Raw genomic sequence first — 24,180 nt, 5'->3', positions numbered from 1 at the left:
ATGAGTATTTTCTTTTCTCATAATGACCTTCTCAGGTATTTGTTAAGGTATTCTGACGTCATAAAACAAACTGGGGAGTAGTCTCTCTTAATCTTTGTGCAAGATTGTCATTGCCAGTAAAGCTATTTGCTCCTACAATTGCATTTGTAGAACATTTAAAATTCTAGTTTCATTTTCTTTAAGTTATTAAAATATTCAGATTTTCTATTTCCTCCTGTGTCACTTTTTTACATTTTATTGTCTTATATTTTTTAAATTGAAGTACAGTTGATTTATAATGTTTCAGACATACAGCAATTACAAGATATTGAATATAGGTCCTTGTTCTGCCTCTTGGGTCACTTTTAATAAATTATATGTTTCTGGACTCATCTAATCTAAAACTTTGTATGTGTTGACATAAGGCTGTTGATAATATTCTCTTATTTCCTTTCTCTGCATGATCTTTGGTGACGTGCCCTATTTTGTTCCTGACATTAGATATTCGTGCCTTCCTTCTTTTTCTCGTGATCAATCTTACTAGACATGTGTCAATTTTATTAGGCTCCCCTTTCTGTCCAAAGTATAGCTTTACTGATCCTCTTTTGTAGGCTATCTCTGTCATAAATTTTTGCTTTTATATTTATTTTTCTTTCTTCTACGTTTCTTTAACATTTGTCATATATGTTTTTTTTTTAACATCTTTATTGGAGTATAATAGCTTTACATTGTTGTGTTAGTTGCTGCTGTATAACAAAGTGAATCAGCTATACGTATACATATATCCCCATATCCCCTCCCTCTTGCGTCTCCCTCCCACCCTCCCTTTCCAACCCCTCTAGGTGGTCACAAAGCACCGAGCTGATCTCCCTGTGCTATGTGGCTGCTTCCCACTAGCTATTGATTTTGGTAGTATATATAAGTCCTTGCCACTCTCTCACTTCGTCCCAGCTTACCCTCCCCTCTCCCTGTGTCCTCAAGTCCAATCTCTACATTTGCGTCTTTTTTCCTGTCCTGCCCCTAGGTTCTTCATACCATTTTTTTTTCTTTAGATTCCATATATATGTGTTAGCATATGGTATTTGTTTTTCTCTTTCTGACTTACTTCACTCTGTATGACAGACTCTAGGTCCATCCACCTCACTACAAATAACTCAATTTCGTTTCTTTTTATGGCTGAGTAATATTCCATTGTGTATATGTGCCACATCTTCTTTATCCATTCATCTGTCGATGGACACTTAGGTTGCTTCCATGTCCTGGCTATTGTAAATAGTGTTGCAATGAACATTGTGGTACATGACTCTTTTTGAATTATGGTTTTCTCAGGGTATATGCCCAGTAGTGGGATTGCTGGGTCATATGGTAATTCTAGTTTTAGTTTTTTAAGGAACCTCCATACTGTTCTCCATAGAGACTGTATCAATTTACATTCCCACCAACAGTGCAAGAGGGTTCCCTTTTCTCCACACCCTCTCCAGCATTTATTGTTTGTAGATTTTTTTGATGATGGCCATTCTGACCAGTGTGAGGTGATACCTCATGGTGGTTTTGATTTGCATTTCTCTAATGATTAGTGATGTTGAGTATCCTTTCATGTGTTTGTTGGCAATCTGTACATCTATTCTGGATATTTAATATAAATGGACTCATTCAATAAGAGGGGACTAGGTAATTCTCTGGTGGTCCAGTGGTTAGGACTCGGCGCTTTCATTGCAGTGGCCCAGGTTCAATCCTTGGTCAGGGAACTAAGATCACACAAGCCACGTGGTATGGCCAAAAGAAAAAAAAAAAATATATATATATATATATATATGGACTAAAAATTCAATGGCATAAAATGTAGGTTAATGGAAATCAGTATTTTTTTCAATCTATATTGCCACTATACTGTATTGTCATATACTGTACAATACTGATTGTGCACTGAAATAAGAAAGTCCCAAATGATTAAGGCTTTCACCTATTACTGTATCCTTCCTCCAATAAAAGGTAATAAAGTTAGCCATCCCTCTCTCCAAATGGGGTTGGCCAGAGGATGAGACAACCCAAACACCAATCATGTCTTTTCCAAATTCATGTTATTGTCTAATGTGGTATTTTAGGACACACACACACTCACACACACACACACACACCCAGAGCTTGAATTAAAATCCAAGGATTGCTACACTTGTAGTTGTAGACCATACCATCTTCTCTAGCTACTTGAAGTAGGGAGGAATTTATTAAATGGTATTTAGTAACTTAGAAACTCTTTGGAAAGGCTGATAGAACAGGCTTCAGGTTAAGTTCGGAAACAATTACGGGTGAGAAACAGAGCAGAAGCAATTACCTCTGCCATGTTTAGAAAGCTGCTCTACCTTCGTTTTTCTCTGTAAAATGGATGATCCCCACTTTCCTCTTAACTCTGTTTCAAATCAAAGTGTCACTGGGGTGCATCCGATTGGTGGAAATTCAGTTAAGTTGCTTGCTGTTATCATGGTTGATTTTACATTATTATCCCTTTAAATCCAGCACATTCTTATCGGCTGCTTGGGGATCAACACAGAAAGCCACCACAGAGGCTTGCACTTGCCTCTAGAACTTCCTGGGGCTCACGAATGATCCTAGGCTTCTTCTTACTGACTCTAGACCTTTCTTTTGTTGGCTCCCATCATGGCTGATCTCAATGGCTTCATACATTGACTCTCCCTCTCTGTCCAGATCTGTTTGAATCGGTGACCTTATTTTAAACTGCCTAGTTGAGTCTTAGGACACAGTTTCCAGGGATTGTGGCTCAGTTCCATGCACCAAAACTCTGGGAAAGTTTCCCTCCATCATCCAGGACACACCCAGGACTTTGAAGTACTTCTCCAGACAGCCCCACACTATCCTCAACCCCTCTAACAGGGGAAGGAGGAGACACTGTACTATTATTATTGCTGTTATTAATAAGAGAGAGTGTGCTAGCATAGGAAAGCTCCCAAATAAAATGAACAGTGTCCCCTGGATTTGTGCAACATGGAGATACTGACACAGTATCCATTGGTGGGAGAGAGAAAGAACTGGAAAGGAAGCAAGTGGTTATAACAGAAAGAAGGTCAGTGGAACCTGAGATCATACACGGAGACCAACACAGTAGCTTTAAGGGTTTTGAGGCCCCTAACACACTTCTCTTGCAAGCAGCAAAATAAGACTTCGTAATTTGTGTCTCTGGGCTTGCAAGCCGCGGTCCTTTCAATGACTGTCTAGGTGTGGGCGGGGAGGGGGGAGGATCATTAGACCCGCATGTTCTCAGTATTGTACCTGGAAGCGCCTTGTTCCTTTTGATCATCTTCTATTTCATGTACCGGTTAGCACACCGCATTTATGCTTACGCCTATGATCTTTTGAAGATCTAAGCTCATGAATCTCTGTAAAGGTCAAAGAAATCTCATTTAATGTTATCTCTATGTTGTGGGTGATTTTTTTTTTCACTTGATAATAAAGATTTTGTTTTTAAAAATAAGAAAAAATGTCTTTGATATCCTAACTTTGAGAATTCCTTTCAAATACGTTTTCACGTGTGCAAGTATGTTTATCCATGTCAGATTATGTGACTTTGAAGTGTTTTGTGTTTGTGGGTCCCAATGTGTGCATTCATTCATGTATGTGTGTATACACATACATGTACATTATTAACTGTCGCCATGAAGTAATGACATTGGTTTTCGTAACATGAATGCTGAAATGACAAAAGGAGCGCACATCTAGGGCAGTGAATCTCAACAGGGAGCAATTTTGCTCCCTGGTGCATGTGGGGGGGCATTTAGCGCTGTCCGCAGACATTTCTGGTTGCCAAAAATGGTGTTAGGTTGCCCCTGGCGTCTAGTACACAGAGGCCAGGGATGTTGCCAAACATCCTACAGTGCACGGGGCAGCCCCCTGACCCCCGCCCCTGACAAAGAGTTATTTGTCCTCAAGTGTCAGTAGTGCCAAGGTTGAGAAACTCGGTTCTAGACGCATAGTACTGAACAAATGTTTACCGGGCACCTATAATATTCAAGACTCTGTTTTAGCCTTGGTTCAGAAATAAGCATAATGCAAACATCTATTGGTATGCCCCCCATGTATTTAGTAAGGGAGTGTATCAGGCAGGGTCTCAACTGGAAACATTTGGTATGCACAGATTAAGGTAAGTTGAAGAACCAGTTACAAAGGAATGAATATAGGGAGAGCATAAGGGAGAGTGTGGTGGCCTGGGCTAGTAGCCGTCAAGGTGCTATCCTCCGCGGGACCTGCAGAGCTAAGGTGTGCAGTGGATACTGGAACCTGGAGGGGGATGGAGTCTTCCAGTGCAGCCACCGTGAAGGGAGCGAGCTTCAGTTGAGAGAGTTAACCTTGAGGTGACCTCCAAGGGAAAGAACTAGGGGACCAATTACCCCCACCTCCCTCCCACCTACTGTAAGGGCCCCCCATGGGCCAACAGAAGCCAGAGAACAAGGGTATCTGTTGGGCTTACAGCTCAGCCCAACAGGAAGCCAGATGGAGAACAGTGAGGGAGGGGGGCGGGCACCAGGGAACGTGAAGGCAAACGAAGGTATCTGGGCAAGGACTTACTTTGTAAAGGACTCTCACTGAAAGCAGATACCGGTAAGAGCCACCAAATCAAGGGCTCCCAGCTTTCGGAGGCGTGAGGGGCTCTTTCTAGCTTGGATGAGCTCAGGGAGGCCTCAGTAAAGGATGCGGCATTTGAAAGACAGCCTTGGGAAGCGACTAGAGTAACCCGCATGTCAGCCTTTTCCCACTTGGAAAGGTCACCTTCGCCTCGCGCACGCAGGGAGGGGGACGGTTTCGGCTGCAGGCCTCCCCAGCCTCCCCAGCCTGCTCTCCTGCCCACGGATCCCAGCCCTGCCGCCGTTCCTGGAACATTCTGCTGGAAAGCATCTCCCAGCTGGGACACTTCTCCCTGGGCCCGGCCACGCACACAAGGGGGGCTGGGCAGGCCCTGCTTCTCTCCATTAGTCTGTTTCTTTGTTCTTTGTAACACCACTATTTTACATATATATAAGCATATATATGTGTATAATACTTTCATATATATGTGTATGTGTGTATATATATATCAACTGTTACGTAGGATCGCAGTACCCAAAGGACATTTACATAATAGAGGAGCACAGATATTTAAAACCTTAATGTGACCTTCACCCTAGTACAAGGGAAAAACGCTCAACCAAGTTGAACCCACACAGGGAACGCCCTCCTGGGCTCCCCCAGCTCCTAGCCATGCTCTCCCGTTTGGGGGTCTGTTCCTCGTTGTGAATCCTCTTCTACTCTCCCTCCTATGAGTCTTTTTTAAAAAATATTTGTTTTATTTTATTTATTTGGCTGCACCGGGTCTTAGCTGCGGCATGCAGGATCTTTTTAGTTGAGGCATGCATGTGGGATCTAGTCCCCTGACCAGGGATTGAACCCGGCTCCCCTTCACTGGGAGCAAGAAGTCGTAACCATGGGACCACCAGGGACCACTCCTCTTCCCCTAGCGGCCTCTGTACGTAGTGAGTTGTTGACAATCCTCCTTATTCTATTGATAACTCATTGGAAAGCTGTGGGGTTTCTTTCCAATTCGGCCTCCACCATGGGCACATCCGCCTTTCCCAAGGATAAATATTAATTATCAGAGATATTACACTCTAAACCCAGAAGGTGGAAGAGAAGTATTTTTCTTACATCCCCAATGCTTTCAAAGCCTCCTCTCTACGTGTAATGAACACCTCATATCATTTACTTTTGAACAGTGTACGCACACCCACCCTTTCAAACTAGGACCCCCCTAGAGCCTGCTGGAAATAAGAAGTGGGCCCATTTTCCAGTGTTATGCCTCTTAAGAACTGCCCTCATGACTACACTAAGACCTAACGGGCTTTGTAATTAGTTCTTGGAAGAGCGAGATTCAGTTCCTAGCCAGCCAAGAGCATTCTCTTCCCCAGACTCCGAATGGAGAGAAAAAGGATGGTTTTGTTTTTCTAGTAACATAAGATTTTACACTGAGAGATGAGAGTTGGAGCATAAGGTCTGCTATTCAAGGTGGAAAGAACAGCGTGAGCATAGCACAGAGGTTGAAAATAATGCGCATAACCTACGGTTTAAATGGACATTGTTCAGAAATGTGAAAGCAATGAACTGTGGGTGTATACCTAGCAGGCACCAGGTTATAGGCGATGTTTAATTATTTCCTTTAAAGATTGATTTTGTAGGGGCTTCCCTGGTGGCGCAGTGGTTGAGAGTCTGCCTGCTAATGCAGGGGACACGGGTTCGAGCCCTGCTCTGGGAAGATCCCACATGCCGCGGAGCAACTAGGCCCGTGAGCCACAACTACTGAGCCTGAGCGTCTGGAGCCTGTGCTCCGCAACAAGAGAGGCCGCGATAATGAGAGGCCCGCGCACGGCGATGAAGAGTGGCCCCCGCTTGCCGCAACTAGAGAGAGCCCTCGCACAGAAACGAAGACCCAACACAGCCATAAATAAATAAGTAAATAAATAAATAAACCGAAAGTTAAAAAAAAAAAAAAAAAAACCTTTAAAAAAAAAAAAAAAAAAAAGATTGATTTTGTATTTTTAAAAATTACATGCTGCTGATTTAGAGAAGGATATTAACTCACTGGAATAGAATCACAAAAATCCGTTTGTTTTTCCAGTTTCTGCTGCTACTTGGGTTAACTCCTTCCCCCCCTACTTGATAGTGGAGTCCCTTCATGACATCATGGTTGAATTCCATAACTTTTTGTCCGTTTGGGTTATTCTGTCAGTCTGGTTTCCTTTCTCAGACTCCGTGTTGTTTATTTTAAAATTGTTAATTTCACGGTCATTCCAAAGTCCTCTTCCATCATCCCCCAGCTCTTCCCCCAACTACAGGGGCCAAACTCAACAACAGCGGCTTAGAACAGGGAGGGTGGTACACACCAAGCTGATGTTGGGGCCCTGGGGAGGGAGAGGGGTGGAGCTTCTCCTTCCTGGCTGTCCAGTGGGAAAGTTGCTTCTTTCTGTTGGCTGCTGTTTCCTCTCTAACACTCAGTAGCCAGTAGCCATTGGTTCTGCCTGAGTGTCAAGTTTCCAAGAGAATGTTGGTTACTTCGGGGAGGTTGTCTGTTGGTGCTTCAGGGAGCCCTAGGCGGCCCTGCCCCCTGCACGTTTCCCTGGATTCAACTCCTAGTTGTGATGTGTTCCTCACCCTCCTCCCAGTAGCCACTCCAGACTGTCTACGCATCCCATCTTGTTTATGGGGTCACCATGCCAGGTTTCAAGCTGTCTGGAGCTTTCTCCTTCACGCCTGGTCAGGAAACACACAGGTGTGCCACGTGAAATGAGGAGATCAACTGGCTCCCTACTGGCATATCCTTCTGCCCTCTGCACCTCTGACAGGAGGCATCGTCTTGTCCCCTTTCGAGCAAGATGATCTCCAGTCCCCAACCTAGTGGAGGGAGAGAAGGTTCAGGCACTTTCCTGAACCCCCTTGATTCTCCTGGTTGCTCTCCCTCTTAGCATTGTGGAGAACAGGCTGGAGCTCCTTTTCACGAACGTGACACTCCTTCAAAATGCCACCTCCTTTCCCTCTCGCCTCCTTTCATGTTGCCGTTGTGTGTGAGGAGTGGGTGGGTGGTACTCTCTTTACTGAATGGCATCCTTCTACACGCCCTGAAGGAAGGGGGCTGACCACAGAGCTGGTGGTCCTAGCAAGTCACAGAGCTGGTGGTCCTAGCAAGTGAGAAGGTGGGGTGCCTCGTAACAGCTGTTTTCAGCCGTGGACCTGAGTAGCCAATTGCAATAGGTGGCAACTGACAACACCATGTTCCTGTTATGACCACCCTTCAAAGATACGCGTATCCCCTCCCACAATTTGGTTCGGATGTCAGAACTGATGATGCCACACATTCACCAAGAAGGAATGAAAAGTTTTATTACTTAGGGATTTGAGGTCTCGGGGGAGAGCAGAGCAGGACTCTTAAGTAGACCCCAAATAACTTCAGAGATGGAGGAAGGGAGCCAGGCCTGGGTTTTTCAGGCAGTTAAGGAATGGGGGCCAGGGTGAGAGTTCTCAGGCTGGGGCAGGGGCTAGCTGGGTTTCACTCTCCTGCTGGCGCCAAGGAGGCTTTCTTACCAGTTTCCCCAGATGTGGGGTACAAGGGGTAGAGGGATGGGTGGAGCTTAAAAATTGTCAGTCGTTGAACATAAAAAACGGGGCCCACAAGCACATGAAAAGATGCTCAACATCACTAATTATTAGATAAATGAAATCAAAACCACAATGAGGTATCACCTCACTCCGGTCAGAATGGCCATCATCAAAAATCTATGAATAATAAATGCTGGAGAGGGTGTGGAGAAAAGGGAACCCTCCTCCACTGTTGGTGGGAATGTAAATTGGTGTAGCTGCTCTGGAGAACAGTATGGAGGTTCTTCAAAAAACTAAAAACAGAGTTGCCATATGATTCAGCAATCCCACTCCTGGGCATATATCCAGAGAAAACTCTAATTCGAAAAGATACATGCATCGCAATGTTCATGGCAGCACTATTTACAATAGCCAAGATGTGGAAGTGACCTAAATGTCCATCGACAGATGAATGGATAAAGAAGATGTGGTATATATCCACTATGAAGTACTACTCAGCCATAAAAAAAGAATGAAATACTGCCATTTGCAGCAACATGGATGGACCTAGAGATTACCATACTAAGTGAAGTGAGTCAGAAAGAGAAAGACAGGGCTTCCCTGGTGGCGCAGTGGTTGAGAATCTGCCTGCCAATGCAGGGGACACGGGTTCGGGCCCTGGTCTGGGAAGATCCCACATGCCGCGGAGCAACTAGGCCCGTGAGCCACAACTACTGAGCCTGCGCGTCTGGAGCCTGTGCTCCACAACAAGAGAGGCCGCAACAGTGAGAGGCCCGCGCAACACGATGAGGAGTGGCCCCCACTTGCCGCAACTAGAGAAAGCCCTCGCACAGAAACGAAGACCCAACACAGCCAAAAATATAAATAAATTAATTAATTAATTAAAAAAAAAAAGAAAGAGAAAGACAAATATCATATGATACCGCTTATATGTGGAATCTAAAATATGACACAAATGAACTTATCTATGAAACAGAAACAGACTCAGAGACATAGAAAACAATCTTATGGTTACCAAAGAGAAAAGGGGGGAGGGATAAATTAGGAGTTTGGGATTAACATATACACACTACTATATATAAAATAGATAAACAACAAGGACCTACTATATAGCACAGGGAACTATATTCAATATATGGTAATAAACTGTAATAGAAAATAATCTGAAAAATAATATATATATATATATATATATATATATATATATACACACACACACATATATGAATCACTTTGGGGGAATTCCCTGGTGGTCCAGTGGTTAAGATTCTGAGCTTCCCGTGCTGGGGGCCCGGCTTTGATACCTGGTCGGGGAACTAGGACCCCACAAGCTGCACTGTGCGGCCAAAGAAAAACAAACCAAAAACTGAATCACTTTGCTGTGCGCCTGAAACTAACACAATATTGTAAATCAACTATACTTCAATTAAAAGCGTTTGAAAAGAACGGGGCCAGATTCTTTCTTACAGTTACTGAGACATTAGAGAAAACTCAGATGGCTGCTCTTCAAAGTCATTGCTGCGGAAAGCTGGTCTGGTCCTCCAAGGAGCAGAAACCAAGATGGGATTAACTGTGCAAGGGTTTTTAGGAAAAATGCCTGCGGGGGAAAAAAAAATAGGGAGCAGACCAGACAAGCTGGAAGAGCCGCCATCAGACTGTGACACACAAGTTTGACCTTGAGTGAAGGACAGAAAAAGAGAAGGTTTGATGGAAATGTCCTAGGCTGCCATGTCATCTGCAAAAGGATCAGCAAAGTCTGGGGATGTTTCTGTGCTGAGGTCGGCCATCCCAGGAGTCCCCGCCAGGAAGGGGTCTGCCTTCGTGCCCCTGCTGCATGCGGGTCTGAGCTGGGAGGAGCCCTGGCCTTCGTGTGCCCAGGTGGCTTCCCCGGCTCTGCAGCTGGGCCCCTGTCAATTGTCCTTCCTATAGGTGGAAGACTGGGAGGCAGTCTCATGGCCACCCCATACAGACACCTAGTCCAATGGTTGTTTCATCGCTAAAATCATTTTGCAGCTCCTTTTCAGGGAGATGTCTTCACGGGATAGTATAGAAGCAATGAAAGGGCAGAGAGTTTCATAGCTTTTAAAAAGACCCTTTAGTCTTGACCAAAACCAGCATCGGGCAGCTAGAGTACCCCTCTTAGTATTTATCTGTGTGGATTTGGCTATTGCACACACACACACACACACACACACACACACACACACACCAAGAATCTGCACTTAAATGGTAAAAGTCATCATTAACGACATCCCAAGGAATATGCCACAGTATCTGAAGGCAGTATCTGAATTAAAAGGAACAATTCCAGACACCATTTGAACGATGGTAACATCATAAGAATAACTGTACTGCCTTCCAACGTGACTTCACTGAGGTGGACCATTCTCAGCATATATAGGATTTCGGGGACAGTAGTGAAAATTAAAAATAGCTCTGCTTTATACCTTCATTTCTTCTCTGTGTGTGCACGGGCAGATGGGTATGTGCGGGAATTATTCACCATGAAGCTGATGAATGGACTCTTCCAAAGCTCTGTGCTTAATTTTGTATTTTTGTTAATATTTGTACTTTTATTAATATTAATATTAATATTTGTACTTTTATATTCTCTTTATTTTCAAAGGGAGATCCCCAAATTTTATAACTTTTAGGATCCACAAAGCCTTCATCCACCCCAGGAATGTGTATTTGTGTCTGCACATCCTGGCTGTGTTTGTGTGTATTCCTACGGCTTCCTTTCCCCCATCCTCACACTTGGGTGCATATGGTTCTCCAGATGGGGTAATGCTCTCCTTCACACATGTTTTTAAATGTCTTTGGATTGTTTAACAAAAAGAAGTTAAAGGGCGAAAGAGGAAAAAACCTGCTTAGACAAATCTCTGAACCAAAGTGAGGGATGGAGGAGGGACATTTTTCTTTCCCTCCCAGGGAAAGTTTCCAGTTTAGTCAAAGTTCAAGCTTCAAGTTCCCACTGTAGTCAAATTTGGGGGAAATGATCTCTTTCTTCAGGCCACTAGAGGGCACCAGTGTGCAGACAATTGTCAGGTTTGGGAGGGGTGCTGAGCTCCACGGAGCAAGAGGGAAGGTGACTCTCACATTCCCATAGCCACCGAGTCCCTTTTCCTTTTCAAAACACCTCTTCCTACACTCAGGATGTTTCTTTCTGGATCTGAATCATCCTAGTATTTCCTCCTCGCCTACCCTCCTATGAGGCTACACACCCCCCTCCTCCAGATTCCTTGTTGTCGTGACCATCATCTCTGTGGATGAAGGTTAAAGGACCCCCAGGAGCATAGACCAGGGAGACCTACGGGTCCCGGAAAGAACACTGAGATTATTATCAGGATACCTGGACTCAAGCCCCGGATCTGTCATTGGCTGTGTGATCTTGAGAAAATCACTTTACCTCTCTGAACCTCTGTGTGCTTATCTGCAAAATGGGAGGGAGAGTCCTCTAAAGTTCTTTGTGTTTCTGAGAAAAAGACCGGATATAGTTAAGCATCCTCCTTTGAAGGCAAAAGCCTCGTTCTTTCCTGTCATTCTGAAAACCTCTCCTTCTAAAATTCTAAAACCTGCTTCTTTAGTATTCTTTATCAACTCCTGATGAATAAAATTTCAAATTAAGGACTTCTTTGGGTTTCCAGGCCAACATATAAGGAACTTGGATTTCTACTCTCCCACCCACACAACAGGAGAAAATATGAACAAACTGAAAATCAACAACTCTTCTTAGATCAATCAGAAAACTGACATCATAGGGCAAACTGCTACCCGCCCCGCCCCCCCAAATGGAAGAGACAGACAGGTAGACAAAGAATCACACCTTACTGGAGCTGAAGACCAGAAGAAGAAAACTCTGCAGGAACCAGTACTGGGTTCCTTTTATCTAGTTTATCACGTCAAACTTGCAACAAAAAATGACAAAGCATACTAAAAGACAAAAAACAGAACAAAACAAAAAACGACACAGGTTGAAGAGACAGGGCAAACATCAGAACCAAACTCAAGTGTGGCAGAGATGTTGGAATTAGCAGACTGGGAATTTAAAATGACTATGATTAGTATTCCAAGGGCTCTAATGGAAAAAGTAGACAACATGCAAGAACAGACTGGCAGATTGGTAATGGAAGCCATGAGATGGAAACTCCAAGAAAGAATCAAAAGGAAAGGCTAGAGATCAAAACACCATGACAGGAATGAAGAACGCCTTTGATGGACTCATCAATAAACTGGACTCAGCCGAGGAAAGAATCAATGAGCTTGAAGACATCAATAGAAACTTCAAAAACTGAAGTTCAAAGAGGAAAAAGAATGAAAAAGATAGAACAAAATACCGAAGGGCCGCAGGACAATAACAAAAGGGGTAATGTACATGTATTAGGATTACCAAATTAAAGACTTCCTCTCTTATCTATTCATAACCACACCACTTACATAGCCATATCACTCTACCCTGCAAAACCCAGAGCTGAACTAAGAAACCATGTTTTTGCTTGTATCTCCTAACATTGCCACACCTTATTAAATTATCTCTGTTTAAACAATGAAAGACTTCCCGAGGGATGGGTGAGAATTTGAGGCAGGGGAAAGGGGCTTACCTGGTTTGTCTGTAACCTCTTTGGACACATTAAACTGGGCTTGAAGTGACTTCCATCTTCTCCCATCTTCTGCCCGAATCTCCTACTCCTCAAAAGACAGCTCGTTCAAACCACTGGATTGTGACCAGTGAACTGATATTTCTTCATGGTATCAACTGGAAAGTCATATCCCGTTTCCAATGGAGCTTTGCCTGGAGCTGGAGAAAAATTGGACCAGAGAGTTTGGAGTAGCATGTGGAGAGGTAACTTCCTTGCTGTCTCTCCAAGGTCACAGGCTTGAGGTCTGCTGACTATACTTATTTCTCCTGTTCCATCACTTTCTCTTTATTTTAATCACCTTCATTATAAATGTCCTCATAAAAGGCCTGCCACCTTCCATCCTCGTTGCTACCCTCCCCCAGTCCCATCTGCATCCTGCTTAGGATTCTTCAGTAGCATCCTTCTTGAGAGGGACATTCAAAGCCATCTATGACCTAGTGAGTGGATCTCTCACTGCACCTCCCAACCCTTTCCTTTCTCACCAGCCACCATGTTCGTGCAACACTGAGCTGTTTGTCATTATCACAACCCAAGGCATCTTACTTCCTTGTCCTTACGTATGCTGCTCCCTCTGCTGGAAAGATTTCTCCCCTCTCTTGGACTAGATTATCAACATCTTGCTCTAAGATTCAGCTCAAGTGCCCCCTCCACCAGGAAGTCTTCCCTGAGAAGCCAGTCCAGGTTTCATGCCTCTCCTAGTTTCTCCCCCATAACACAGGCAGACCTCTGCTATGCCACTTCCCTGGACTATCATTGCTTCCCTAGTCACCTTCAAGTGCCTGCAGGGCAAGAATTGTGTCCCTTTCTCTAAGCTTATTATCTAGTACAATATATGGAACATGGTTTGTTACATGAATAAAAGTATGAAATCGTTGACAGAATGTAAAAATCTCAAAAATATATTGTGAAAAGAAGGTGAATGTGGATCATGAGGGAGAAGAAAAGAAAAAGAAGAAAAGCAAAGCAGAAAAGAAAGTAGGCAGGAAAGTTCTATGTACTGTTTTAAACATAATAATTGGAGGAATTAACATTTCAGTCCTGGTTCAGACTGTTAAGGAAATACAGTTTAAGAAATGCCTTTTGAAATGCATTTTTGAAAAACCTTAAAGATAAGAATCAGTAGAGCTTAAAACGAAACACGTCTTTCAAAATGCTAAATCCACTTGTCAAGCCAGAAAGCAAAGAAAACATAAAAAGGTGGAAAGCATAGAAAAAGATGACAGAACAAAGATCAAACATAGGAGTTGTATCAATAAAAGCAAATGGATCAAGCTTTTCTATTAAAAGACAAAACCAATGGGGTCAAAACCCCAAACCTGAGTATGTACTGTCTACAATTTACACACCTAAAATAAAATGATCCAAACAGACTAAGATAAAAGCATGGGAAAAGACATGGCTGAAATATTAAAAAGGAAAAATATGGAAAATGGAAGTTACCATATTAATAGAAGACAAAGTAAAAAAAATCTAAGGTAAAAGACATTATATGAGACAAAGTTTTTTGTTTTACTTTTTAATTAATTTAATGTTTTAATCAAAGTAAGCTAAACATGGGCACAGTCTAAATTTTTTTTACTTCTAAAAGGATATAACAAATATGTCAGGTCCTTATCCCTCATCCCCATCCAACATTCTAAAGGCAACATTTTTCAGTTCTTTTGGCTGTTTCTTATATGTAAGAAATATGTTAAAATAATGGACATAAACAGACCTCAGTTGATCAATGATATTAGCTTCTTATATTGCCAGCAAAGGATTTTTTGTATACCCATTTTACCCTGCTCTCATTCTTCTGTTGTAGTTATATCACAATTTGGAGGTTTGTCCATATCCACTATTGTATCAGTTAGGAATGTGCTTGGCTGCAAGTAACAGAAAACACATCTAGCAATGGCTTTCAGGCAGTCAAAAGCTGATGTGGTGGTTTTAAGATGGCCTTAGGGACCCAGGTTTTTTTAATTTTTCTGTTCTCCCATTTTAGGCTTGTAGTTTTTGCCCTCATGGTCACAAGACAGCTGCTACACCTCCAATGATGCACCTGTGTTTCAGGGAAGGAAAAAAAAAGGAAGGAAGAAGGGAAGCCAGAGGAGAAAGAAAAAGAAAAAGTTTCCGAGGAACACTTAGCTCGTGTCTCATTAGCAGGCTCTGTGTCACACACCTCCAACTGCAAGGTAATCTAACATCGCAAGAATTTTTAGATAGGCACATCGCTGCCTGAACAAAATTGAGGTTTGGAATCAAGGAAGAAAGGAGTGTAGACACTGGCAAGGTAACCAACAGTGTGTGTCACAGGTGTTTTTATTATTATCTCTATGTAAATAGTGCTAACTGCTTAACCAATAATTGTCGTAAGTGTTTTCTTTCTTGTACATCTTTTTGTTTTGCCTGGAGTCAGAGCTTGCCTCATTATTTTTCATTTGCTTAAGGTTTTTTTTCCCCTTGAACTTGTGGCTAACTTTTCCCATAAATACCAAAAGCTCTGTGAGATATCTCTCAACATTATCTTCATGTGCTTAAATCCGTCAGATAATCTATCATTTCGAACCTTTTTCAGGAGACATCACTACTTGAGCCCTCCATCCTTCTGCTCCATCTCTAGGTTTGAAGCCACACTGTCAGCTGGGACATCCCTCCATCCCCTTTCCCCACTTTTCTGAGTCTTCGGTCTTTCATTTTCTTGAATTACGATCTAATTTTGTTGGAGTATATCCTTTAGTTGCTTTCTGGAAGGAAAAAAAGAGAAAAAGACATATGCTAGTTTATATATATATTTTTTAGACTTTTGCATTCCTACCCTAACACTTAATTGCAAATCTTGCCAGTCTAGAATTCTAGGTTGGAATTCGTTTCTCTCCAATTTTTAAAGTCTTTGCTGCATTGCTTTTTTGAAGTCCAGTGCCATTCTGGTTACTGATTTTTGCTTGTGCCCTGTTTCCCACCCCACCTTTCATGTTTTTAGGTTCTTCCCTTTATCTCAGTATTCTAAAATTTCACTATTGTGTGTATTGATGTATTTTATCACCCACTGTGCTGAGCATCTGGTAGGAAGTAATCTGGAACCGTTTGTCCTTCAGTTCTGGGACAGTTAGTTTTATTGTTCCTTTAATAATATCTTCCCCTACACTGTCTTGATATTTGTTTTCAGAAACTGTGACAAAATTAGGAATTGGATTCTTTCCTTTTGTCTATTTCTTTATAATTTTAATCTAATTTCTTGAAGAATTTTCTACTTTGTTTTCCAAACTCTACTGAACTTTTCATCATGGTTTTCACATTTTTAATTTCCAAAGACTGCTTCTGCTTCGCTGATCACTGCTCCCTGTCCCCATTATAAACAGGTTTGTTTCATAGATGCACAATATTTTACTATTTCTGAGCATACTAATTACAGTTTCTTTAAAGTTTAAAGAAATGAAACTTTAAAACTCTCTGCATTATTTTCACTTCTGCTGATTTTGTTTTGATTCCTCTCTTTTGTATCAGAAGCCTTCTTCGGAGGTCTCGTGATTCTCTGCTCTTCACATTTAAGAGTGAAGCACTGAATAACTAATTGAAAACTACATCCAGGGAAGTTATTGACTTCACTGTATGGTAAACAAGTGGCCACCTAGCTTTTCCTTTGGGAATCGAATGTCAATGTGGGTAGGTCTTTTCTTTGGCTGTGTGTAGAAGGATTTGGTTTCTCCAGCCTCCCTCCCAGAATTCTGTGGCTGATAGGAAATGTTCCCACCATTCTATGAACAGACTTTGAAACCTTATTCCCCTATGTTCAGACCTCCACCTCACCTGGCCCTACTCTATGGTCAGTGCATCTGAGTTTAAAGGCTCTCAGGTGCAATTTTTGAAAAAGTATTTTTCTCTTGCTTTATATTGGGGATAATTGCTGACTATATAGGATAGTGGTAGGCAGGGTAGGGGACATTGGATCTAACTGCTTCTTGTAAAGACGTTCAAATAACCCTCTGGTTGTCAACACTACCTCACCCCTGGTTTCTTTGGTATTTGCTTTCTCTAATTCCAAAGGTTTTCCAGCTCTCAGCCAGGCAATATTTCCTGCTTCTCACCAGTTTCCCCTCTGCCATAAGTGGGATAAACCTTTCTCTCATTGCTAAGCCATTTAAAAGTCATCCATACATGCTCCCTTTTCATGTAACAATATTGTTTGGGGTTGTACAAGTCTTCTGCTTTCATCAAAGATGGAATTTGGCTTTCAGTTTCTCCTTGTTGTTTGGAATGATTTTGAAAAGAAATGAAAACCAAGCCACCTTTTCTCTATGATTTTAAAACTGGAAGCCTTATTTTGTTTTGACAAAAGTTACAACTCACAGAGAATGTGTCGCTGATAACAAACTTTTATCTGGGCAATAATGCTGCATCAAAATACATAAAAACAAAATATTTGCTATTCATGGAGAAATTGACAGAATTAGAATGGTGGTGAGGAAGTTATTATACTTCTTTAAATCTTTGACAGATCAATAGGCAAAAATAGGGAGGTTGAAGATCTGAATAATTAATTCATTTGATTTAAAAGATATGTTTCACAAAAGACCCCGAATAGCCAAAGCAATCTTGAGAAAGGAAAACGGAGCTGGAGGAATCAGGTTCCTGCACTTCAGACTATACTACAAAGCTACAGTAATCAAGACAGTATGGTACTGGCACAAAAACAGAAATATAGATCAATGGAACAGGGTAGAAAGCCCAGAGGTAAACCCACGCACATATGGTCACCTTATTTTTGATAAAGGAGGCAAGAATATACAATGGAGAAAAGACAGCCTCTTCAGTAAGTGGTGCTGGGAAAACTGGACAGCTACATGTAAAAGAATGAAATTAGAACACTTGCTAACACCATACACAAAAATAAACTCAAAATGGTTGAAAGACCTAAATGTAAGGCTAGACACTATAACACTCTTAGAGGAAAACATAGGCAGAACACTCTATGACATAAATCACAGCAAGTCCTATTTGACCCACCTCCTAGAGAAATGGAAATAAAAACAAAAATAAACAAATGGCACCTAATGAAACTTAAAAGCTTCTGCATAGCAAAGGAAACCATAAACAAGACAAAAAGACAACCCTCAGAATGGGAGAAAATATTTGCAAGTGAAGCAACTGACAAAGGATTAACCTCCAAAATCTACAAGCAGCTCATGCAACTCAATATCAAAAAAACAAACAACCCAAACCAAAAATGGGCAGAAGACCTAAATAGACATTTCTCCAAAGAAGATATACAGATCGCCAACAAACACATGAAAGAATGCTCAACATCACTAATAATTAGAGAAATGCAAATCAAAACTACAATGAGGTGTCACCTCACACCAGTCAGAATGGTCATCATCAAAAAATCTACAAACAATAAATGCTGGAGAGGGTGTGGAGAAAAGGGAACCCTCCTACACTGTTGGTGGGAATGTAAATTGATACAGCCACTATGGAGAACAGTATGGAGGTTCCTTAAAAAACTAAAAATAGAACTACCATACGACCCAGAAATCCCACTACTGGGCGTATACCCTGAGAGAACCATAATTCAAAAAGAGACATGTACCACAATGTTCATTGCAACACTATTTCCAATAGCCAGAACATGGAAGCAACCTAAGTGTCCATCGACAGATGAATGGATAAAGAAGATGTGGTACATATACACAATGGAATATTATTCATTCATAAAAAGAAATGAAATTGAGTTATTTGTAGTGAGGTGGGTGGACCTAGAGTCTGTCATACAGAGTGAAGTAAGTCAGAAAGAGAAAAACAAATACCGTATGCTAACACATATATATGGAATCTAAAAAAAAAAAAAAAAAAAAAATGGTTCTGAAGAACCTAGGGGCAGGACAGGAATAAAGACGCAGAGGTAGGGAATGGACTTGAGGACACAGGGAGGGCGAAGGGTAAGCTGGGACAAAGTGAGAGAGTGGCATGGACATATATACACTACCAAATGTAAAATAGACAGCTAGTGGGAAGCAGCCGCATAGCACAGGGAGATCAGCTCAGTGCTTTGTGACCACCTAGAGGGGTGGGATAGGGAGGGCCAGAGGGAGATGCAAGAGGGAAGAGATATGGGGATGTATATATGTGTATAGCTGATTCACTTTGTTGTAGGGCAGAGGCTAACACACCATTGTGAAGCAACTATACTCCAATAAAGATGATAAAAAAAAAAAAATCAAAACTGCCAGGAGTAAAAGAAAAGTAGCCAAGGGACTTCCCTGGTGGTCCAGTGTTTAAGACTTTGCCTTACAATGCAGGTGGCGTGGGTTCGATCCCTGGTTGGGGAACTAGGATCCCACATGCCTCACAGCCCAAAAAAAAAAAAAAAAAAACACCAAAACATAAAATGGAAGCAATATTGTAACAAATTCAATAAAGACTTTAAAAATGGTCCACATCAAAAAAATCTTAAAAAAAAAAGTAGCCAAAAGAATAATTTCTTGGGACTTCCCTGGTGGTGCAGTGGTTGGGAGTCCGCCTGCCAATGCAGGGGACACGGGTTCGAGCCCTGGTCCGGGAAGATCCCACATGCCGCAGAGCAACTAAGCCCGTGAGCCACAACTACTGAGCCTGTGCTCTAGAGCAACAAGAGAAACCACTGCAATGAGAAGCCCACGCACGGCAACGAAGAGTAGCCCCCCTCTCTCCACAACTAGAGAAAGCCCGTGCACAGCAACGAAGACCCAATGCAGCCAAAAATAAATAAATAAAATTAAAAAAAAAAAAGAATTTCTTGATTAGATTTGGAAATGGTAACATGTATGTAATATATAATGCATATATTTATAAAATATCTACCTACAGGCATATATATTATATATATAAAATGCATACATATATATTATATATGTGTGTATATATAATGTACATATGGTATGTATAGATATATTAGTCTGTGTTTTAAAAAACTGGGGTATAAATTACACACAGTGCAATTTTAAAATCTTAAGCTTGATGAATTATTTTTTGTTGAGGTGTGGTTGATTTGCAATGTTGTGTTAGTTTCTGGTGTACGGCAGGGTGATTCAGTTATACATATACATATATATCTATAATTTTTCAGATTCTTTTCCATTATAGGTTAATGCAAGATATTGAATATAGTTCCCTGTGCTATACAGTAAATAAATAAATAAAAGCTATGTTTCAAACTCTGTACTTCACAGAGAATAACAAGAAACAAAATACAAACCTCAGTGATGGATCCAAGACCACATGAGAATGTGTTTCATGATGAAGTTGGCATTTCAGATCAGTAAATAAGGGGTAGGTTATTCAACAAATGGTGTTGGGAAAACTGGCAAATGATCTGGAAATAAAGAGAAAGAGACTAATGACTTTGGTCTTTTAGTTATTGCTGCCAATTCTTGGCAGGCAGTTTGACTACTGGGGCTTTCCCCAAAGAGTCCTCGTTCCCTGGTCTTTTGCACGCCACTATAGGGTACTTTCTAGGCATTCCAAAGAATAATCAGAATTAAGCCATTTGACTTCCTCTGGTGACTTAAATGGCTGTGCTATTTTGAAAGCCAAGAGGTCCTTCATACTCTGCCCCTCTTAGGTGATTGCCTTGCATGCATTTGATAGCATGGAACTGCACATTGGATTCTTCCACCATGAGTTCGGAGGGGGCTAGCACATGGGCTGAGAAGGTTGGGAATCCCACATTACTGAGCAAAGGTAGCTTTCTATTGTCAAGCCTTCATAAAGCCCTCTAATGCTGTCTGAGGACTCTCGTGGGGCTCCTCTAGCTATTCCACTGCCTTCTGAATGCTCCCAGCTATGAAAAGGGCTTCCAGAGAGCCTGCCTTCTTTCTGCATGCCCTCTCCCCCCATCCAGAAGGGATGTGCAAAATATTTATCAACTTTCATTGTGTCATTGGCACCATGAATGATGGAATAGCCATCAGTCTAGAAACTAGGTGTAATTAACCAGCCAGACCTGTGCCTAGTAGGTGAACATCAGCTCTCTCTGTACTAGAGACAGTCCTCCTACAATTCTCCCAGGAGCATTTCCCCCAAACTTCATTTTGTTTGAGGTGTTACAGTCTCTCTTAATTTTTTCCTCCTTTATCCCTTTGAATTTATTGTATGGTTGTCACTGCCTTCTCTGACATGTCTGCCTGATAATAATTTTTGCAGTTTGATTTACTATGAAAGTCTCTTGAGCCAGTACATTTCCGGAGGGGGCAGATGCCTCTACTGGAAGAATAGAGAGGGGTGTGGCCAGGCACATCTCCAGTGGTTTCCCCATTTTGGAAGCATCTTTCCCTTGCTTTTCCTAAGCTAGAGCTCTCTGCGAACAGGGCTTTCTCTCTTCCCAGTTACTCAAAATCCTCTCCCAGTTGATTATACCATCATCTGTTAACCCTAAGAACCCATCTGGTTGTTCTGTGTTCTGATGGCTGAAGAGCAAAGAGGATAAAGGTGAAGGATCCCACAGGAGATTCAGAGCCAAGCCTGGACGTGGCCAGTATTCTTTCTGCCCACACTTCACTGGCCAGAACTCAATAGCGCGCCCTCTGACCACTGTCAGGAAGGCTGGGAAATATCATTTAACTTATTGATAGAAGGAAGAAGTGGGTTAGTGAGCATCTCATCAGTCTCTGCCTCACTATTTTCTCCATCCTGCGGGATGTGGTACATGTTCTAAATTGGTGACCAGTCTGTGATAGTTCTTCTTTCCTTTTTATGTAAAGGAGCATTTCCATTGGAGTAGCCATGTTCTTCTTTTAGGCTGCTTGTCCTTAAACCTTGATATGCATTGGAATTGCCTGGAGAGGCTTGTTAAAAATGCACATTCCTGGTGCCACCTCCAGGAATTCCGTTTTTCCATAAAAGTTAGGAAATAATGTCAGCCAGAACGTGACAAAAGTTTTCAAAAGTTGCACTGGCCAAAATGTTAATGGTGGTTGTCTCTGGATTACGGGTGATTTTCTTTTTCTTTCTCTTTGTACTTTCTAAGTTGTCTGATATGAACATGTGTTATTTGTATAAATAGGAAGAGGAGAGGCTCATTTGTTAAAGTTAATGGATGGACCTTTCTTGTCAAGGCACTAATGCCCTGCTTGTCCTCTTCTCCGTCTCCTCATCACGTCTCTCAGCAGCAGTTAGTACACAGTACTCTCTCTTTTTAAAAAAAATCTTTAAAACAATTTTAGCAGCTTTATTGAGGTATCATTTGCACTCCATAAAATATGCCCCTTGTAAGTCGCCAATTTTTAATGCATTTATAAAGCTGTGCAACCATAACCTAATTCAGATGTAGAACATTTCCATCACCTGAAAAGGTTCCTGCCTGCCCATTTGCAGTCAACCCTCACTCCCACCTCAGCCCAGGTAATCATTGATCTTCATTCTATGTAGATTTACTTTTTCTGGGTATTTCACGTAAACTGAATCATGCAATATGTGGTCCTTTGTATCTGACATCTTTCACTTACCATAATGCTTTTGAGGTTCAGCCATGTTGTGACTTGTGTCCGTAGTTTCTTCCTTTTGATTGCCAAATAGTATTCCAGTGTATGACTACATAATATTGTGTTTCTCCATGCACCAGCTGATGGACATTTGGACTGTTTCTACTTTGGGGCTTTTATGAGTAATGCTTCTATGAACAAATGCCTACAAGTCTTTGTACAGATGTATCGTTTTGTTTCTCTTGAGTGGATAGTTAGGAACTGAATTGACAGATCTTTTAGGAAGTTTAAATTTAATTTTTAAAGAAACTGCCGAACTCTTTTCCAAGTGGTTATATCATTATGCATTCCCAGCAGTAGTGCTTTAAGATTTCAGTTTCTCCACAGTCTCTCCAACACTTGGTATATTCAGTCTTTTGGATTTTAGCTATTTTAGTAGGTGTATGGTTGTATCTCATTGTAGTTTTAATATGCATTTCTCTAATGACTAATTGTGTCAAGCAACCTTTCATGTGTTTAACTAACCATTCATATACTTTCTTTGATGAATTGTCTATTTAATTATCTTGCCCATTTTTAATTGGGTTGTTTGTCTCCTTATTGAATTATAGGAGTTCTTTATATTCTGGAGATAAACCATTTTTTCAGATATGTAATTTGCCAATATTTTCTCTCATTCTGTGATTTTTTTTAACTTTCTAAACAACGTCTTTTCAGAGAAGACTTGTTAATGTTTAGTGAAATCCAATTTATTAATTTTTATCTTATGAATTATGCTTTTGATGTCCTATTTAAGAAATCTTTGCTTAACCAAAGTTATAAGATTTCTCCTGTTTTTTCTTCAACGGCTTTTTATAGATTTGGCTCTTAAATGTAGCACTATAATCCATTTTGAATGGATTTTTGTTTATTATGTGAGATAAGGACCTAAGTTTAGCTTTTAAAAAAATATATTGATATCCAATTGTCCCAACGTATTTGTTGAAAAAACCATCCTCAAAAAGAAAACACAAAACATTGTGGTAAAATATACATAGCAGAAAATTTACAATTTTAGCTAAAATTTTGAGTGCAAAATTTTCTTAGTGTAGTTTTAGTATAGTTTTTTTTTTTTTAGTGTGGTTCATTGGCATTAAGTGCATTCACATTGGGAGTTCTCTGGTGGTCCAGTGGTTAGGACTCAGTGCTTTCACTGCCATGGGCCTGGGTTTGATCCCTGGTCGGGGAACTAAGATCCCACAAGCTGCACAGTGCGGCCAAAAAATAAATTAAAAACAAAAAAAGTGCATTCACATTGTGCAACCATCACCACCATCCACCTCCAGAGCTATTGTCATCCTCCAAAACTGAAACTCTATACTCATTAAGAACAATAACTCCCCATTTCCCCTCTCCTCCAACCCCTGGCAACCACCATTCTACTTTCTGACTCTATGAATTTGACTATTATAGGTACTTCATATTAGTGAGACCATGCGATATTTGTCCTTTTGCGATTGACTTGTTTCACTTAGCATATCTTCACGGTTCATCCATGTTGTAGCATGTGTCAGAATTTCCTTCCTTTTTATGGCTGAATAATATTTCATTGTATGTATAGCACATACTTTGTTTATCTATTCATCTGTTGATGGACACTTGGGTTGCTTCCAATTTGAGGTTATTGTGAATAATGCTGCTATGAACATAGGTGTACAAATATCTGAGCCCCTGCTTTCAATTCTTTTGAGTATATACCCAGAAATGAAATTGTTAGATCATCTGGTAATTCTATTTTTATGTTTTTGAGGAACCATTATATTGTTTTCCATCGCAGCTACATCATTTTACATTCCCATCAGCAGTGTTCCAACACATCCTCACCAACACTTGTTATTTTCCATTCTTTTTTAAATAGTAGTCATCCTGATGGACGTGATTTAAAAAACATTATTTTTGACTCCCTCCTTTTTAGAACACTTTTTCACATGGCTTTGAGAAGTTCAAAT

The 24,180-nt window shown here is 41.2% G+C and overlaps 1 protein-coding gene across 1 annotated transcript in view; it reads right to left on the bottom strand.

The window, feature by feature from the left end:
- The window catches only part of ADPRM (ADP-ribose/CDP-alcohol diphosphatase, manganese dependent), a 386,060-nt gene that overhangs the window by 50,968 nt on the left and 310,912 nt on the right, over nucleotides 1-24,180 (bottom strand). The window contains exon 8 of the mRNA XM_082441418.1: nucleotides 12,717-12,913. Coding sequence (XP_082297544.1) covers nucleotides 12,860-12,913 — 54 coding nt within the window. The 3' untranslated portion in view covers nucleotides 12,717-12,859. The remainder of the gene's footprint in view (nucleotides 1-12,716; nucleotides 12,914-24,180) is intronic.

This window comes from Balaenoptera physalus (assembly GCF_965194825.1).
Source record: "Balaenoptera physalus genome assembly, chromosome: 20".
Lineage (NCBI taxonomy): Eukaryota > Metazoa > Chordata > Mammalia > Artiodactyla > Balaenopteridae > Balaenoptera > Balaenoptera physalus.
The sequence above is the reverse complement of the archived record's forward strand: the minus strand, read 5'-3'. Positions and strand labels throughout refer to the sequence as shown.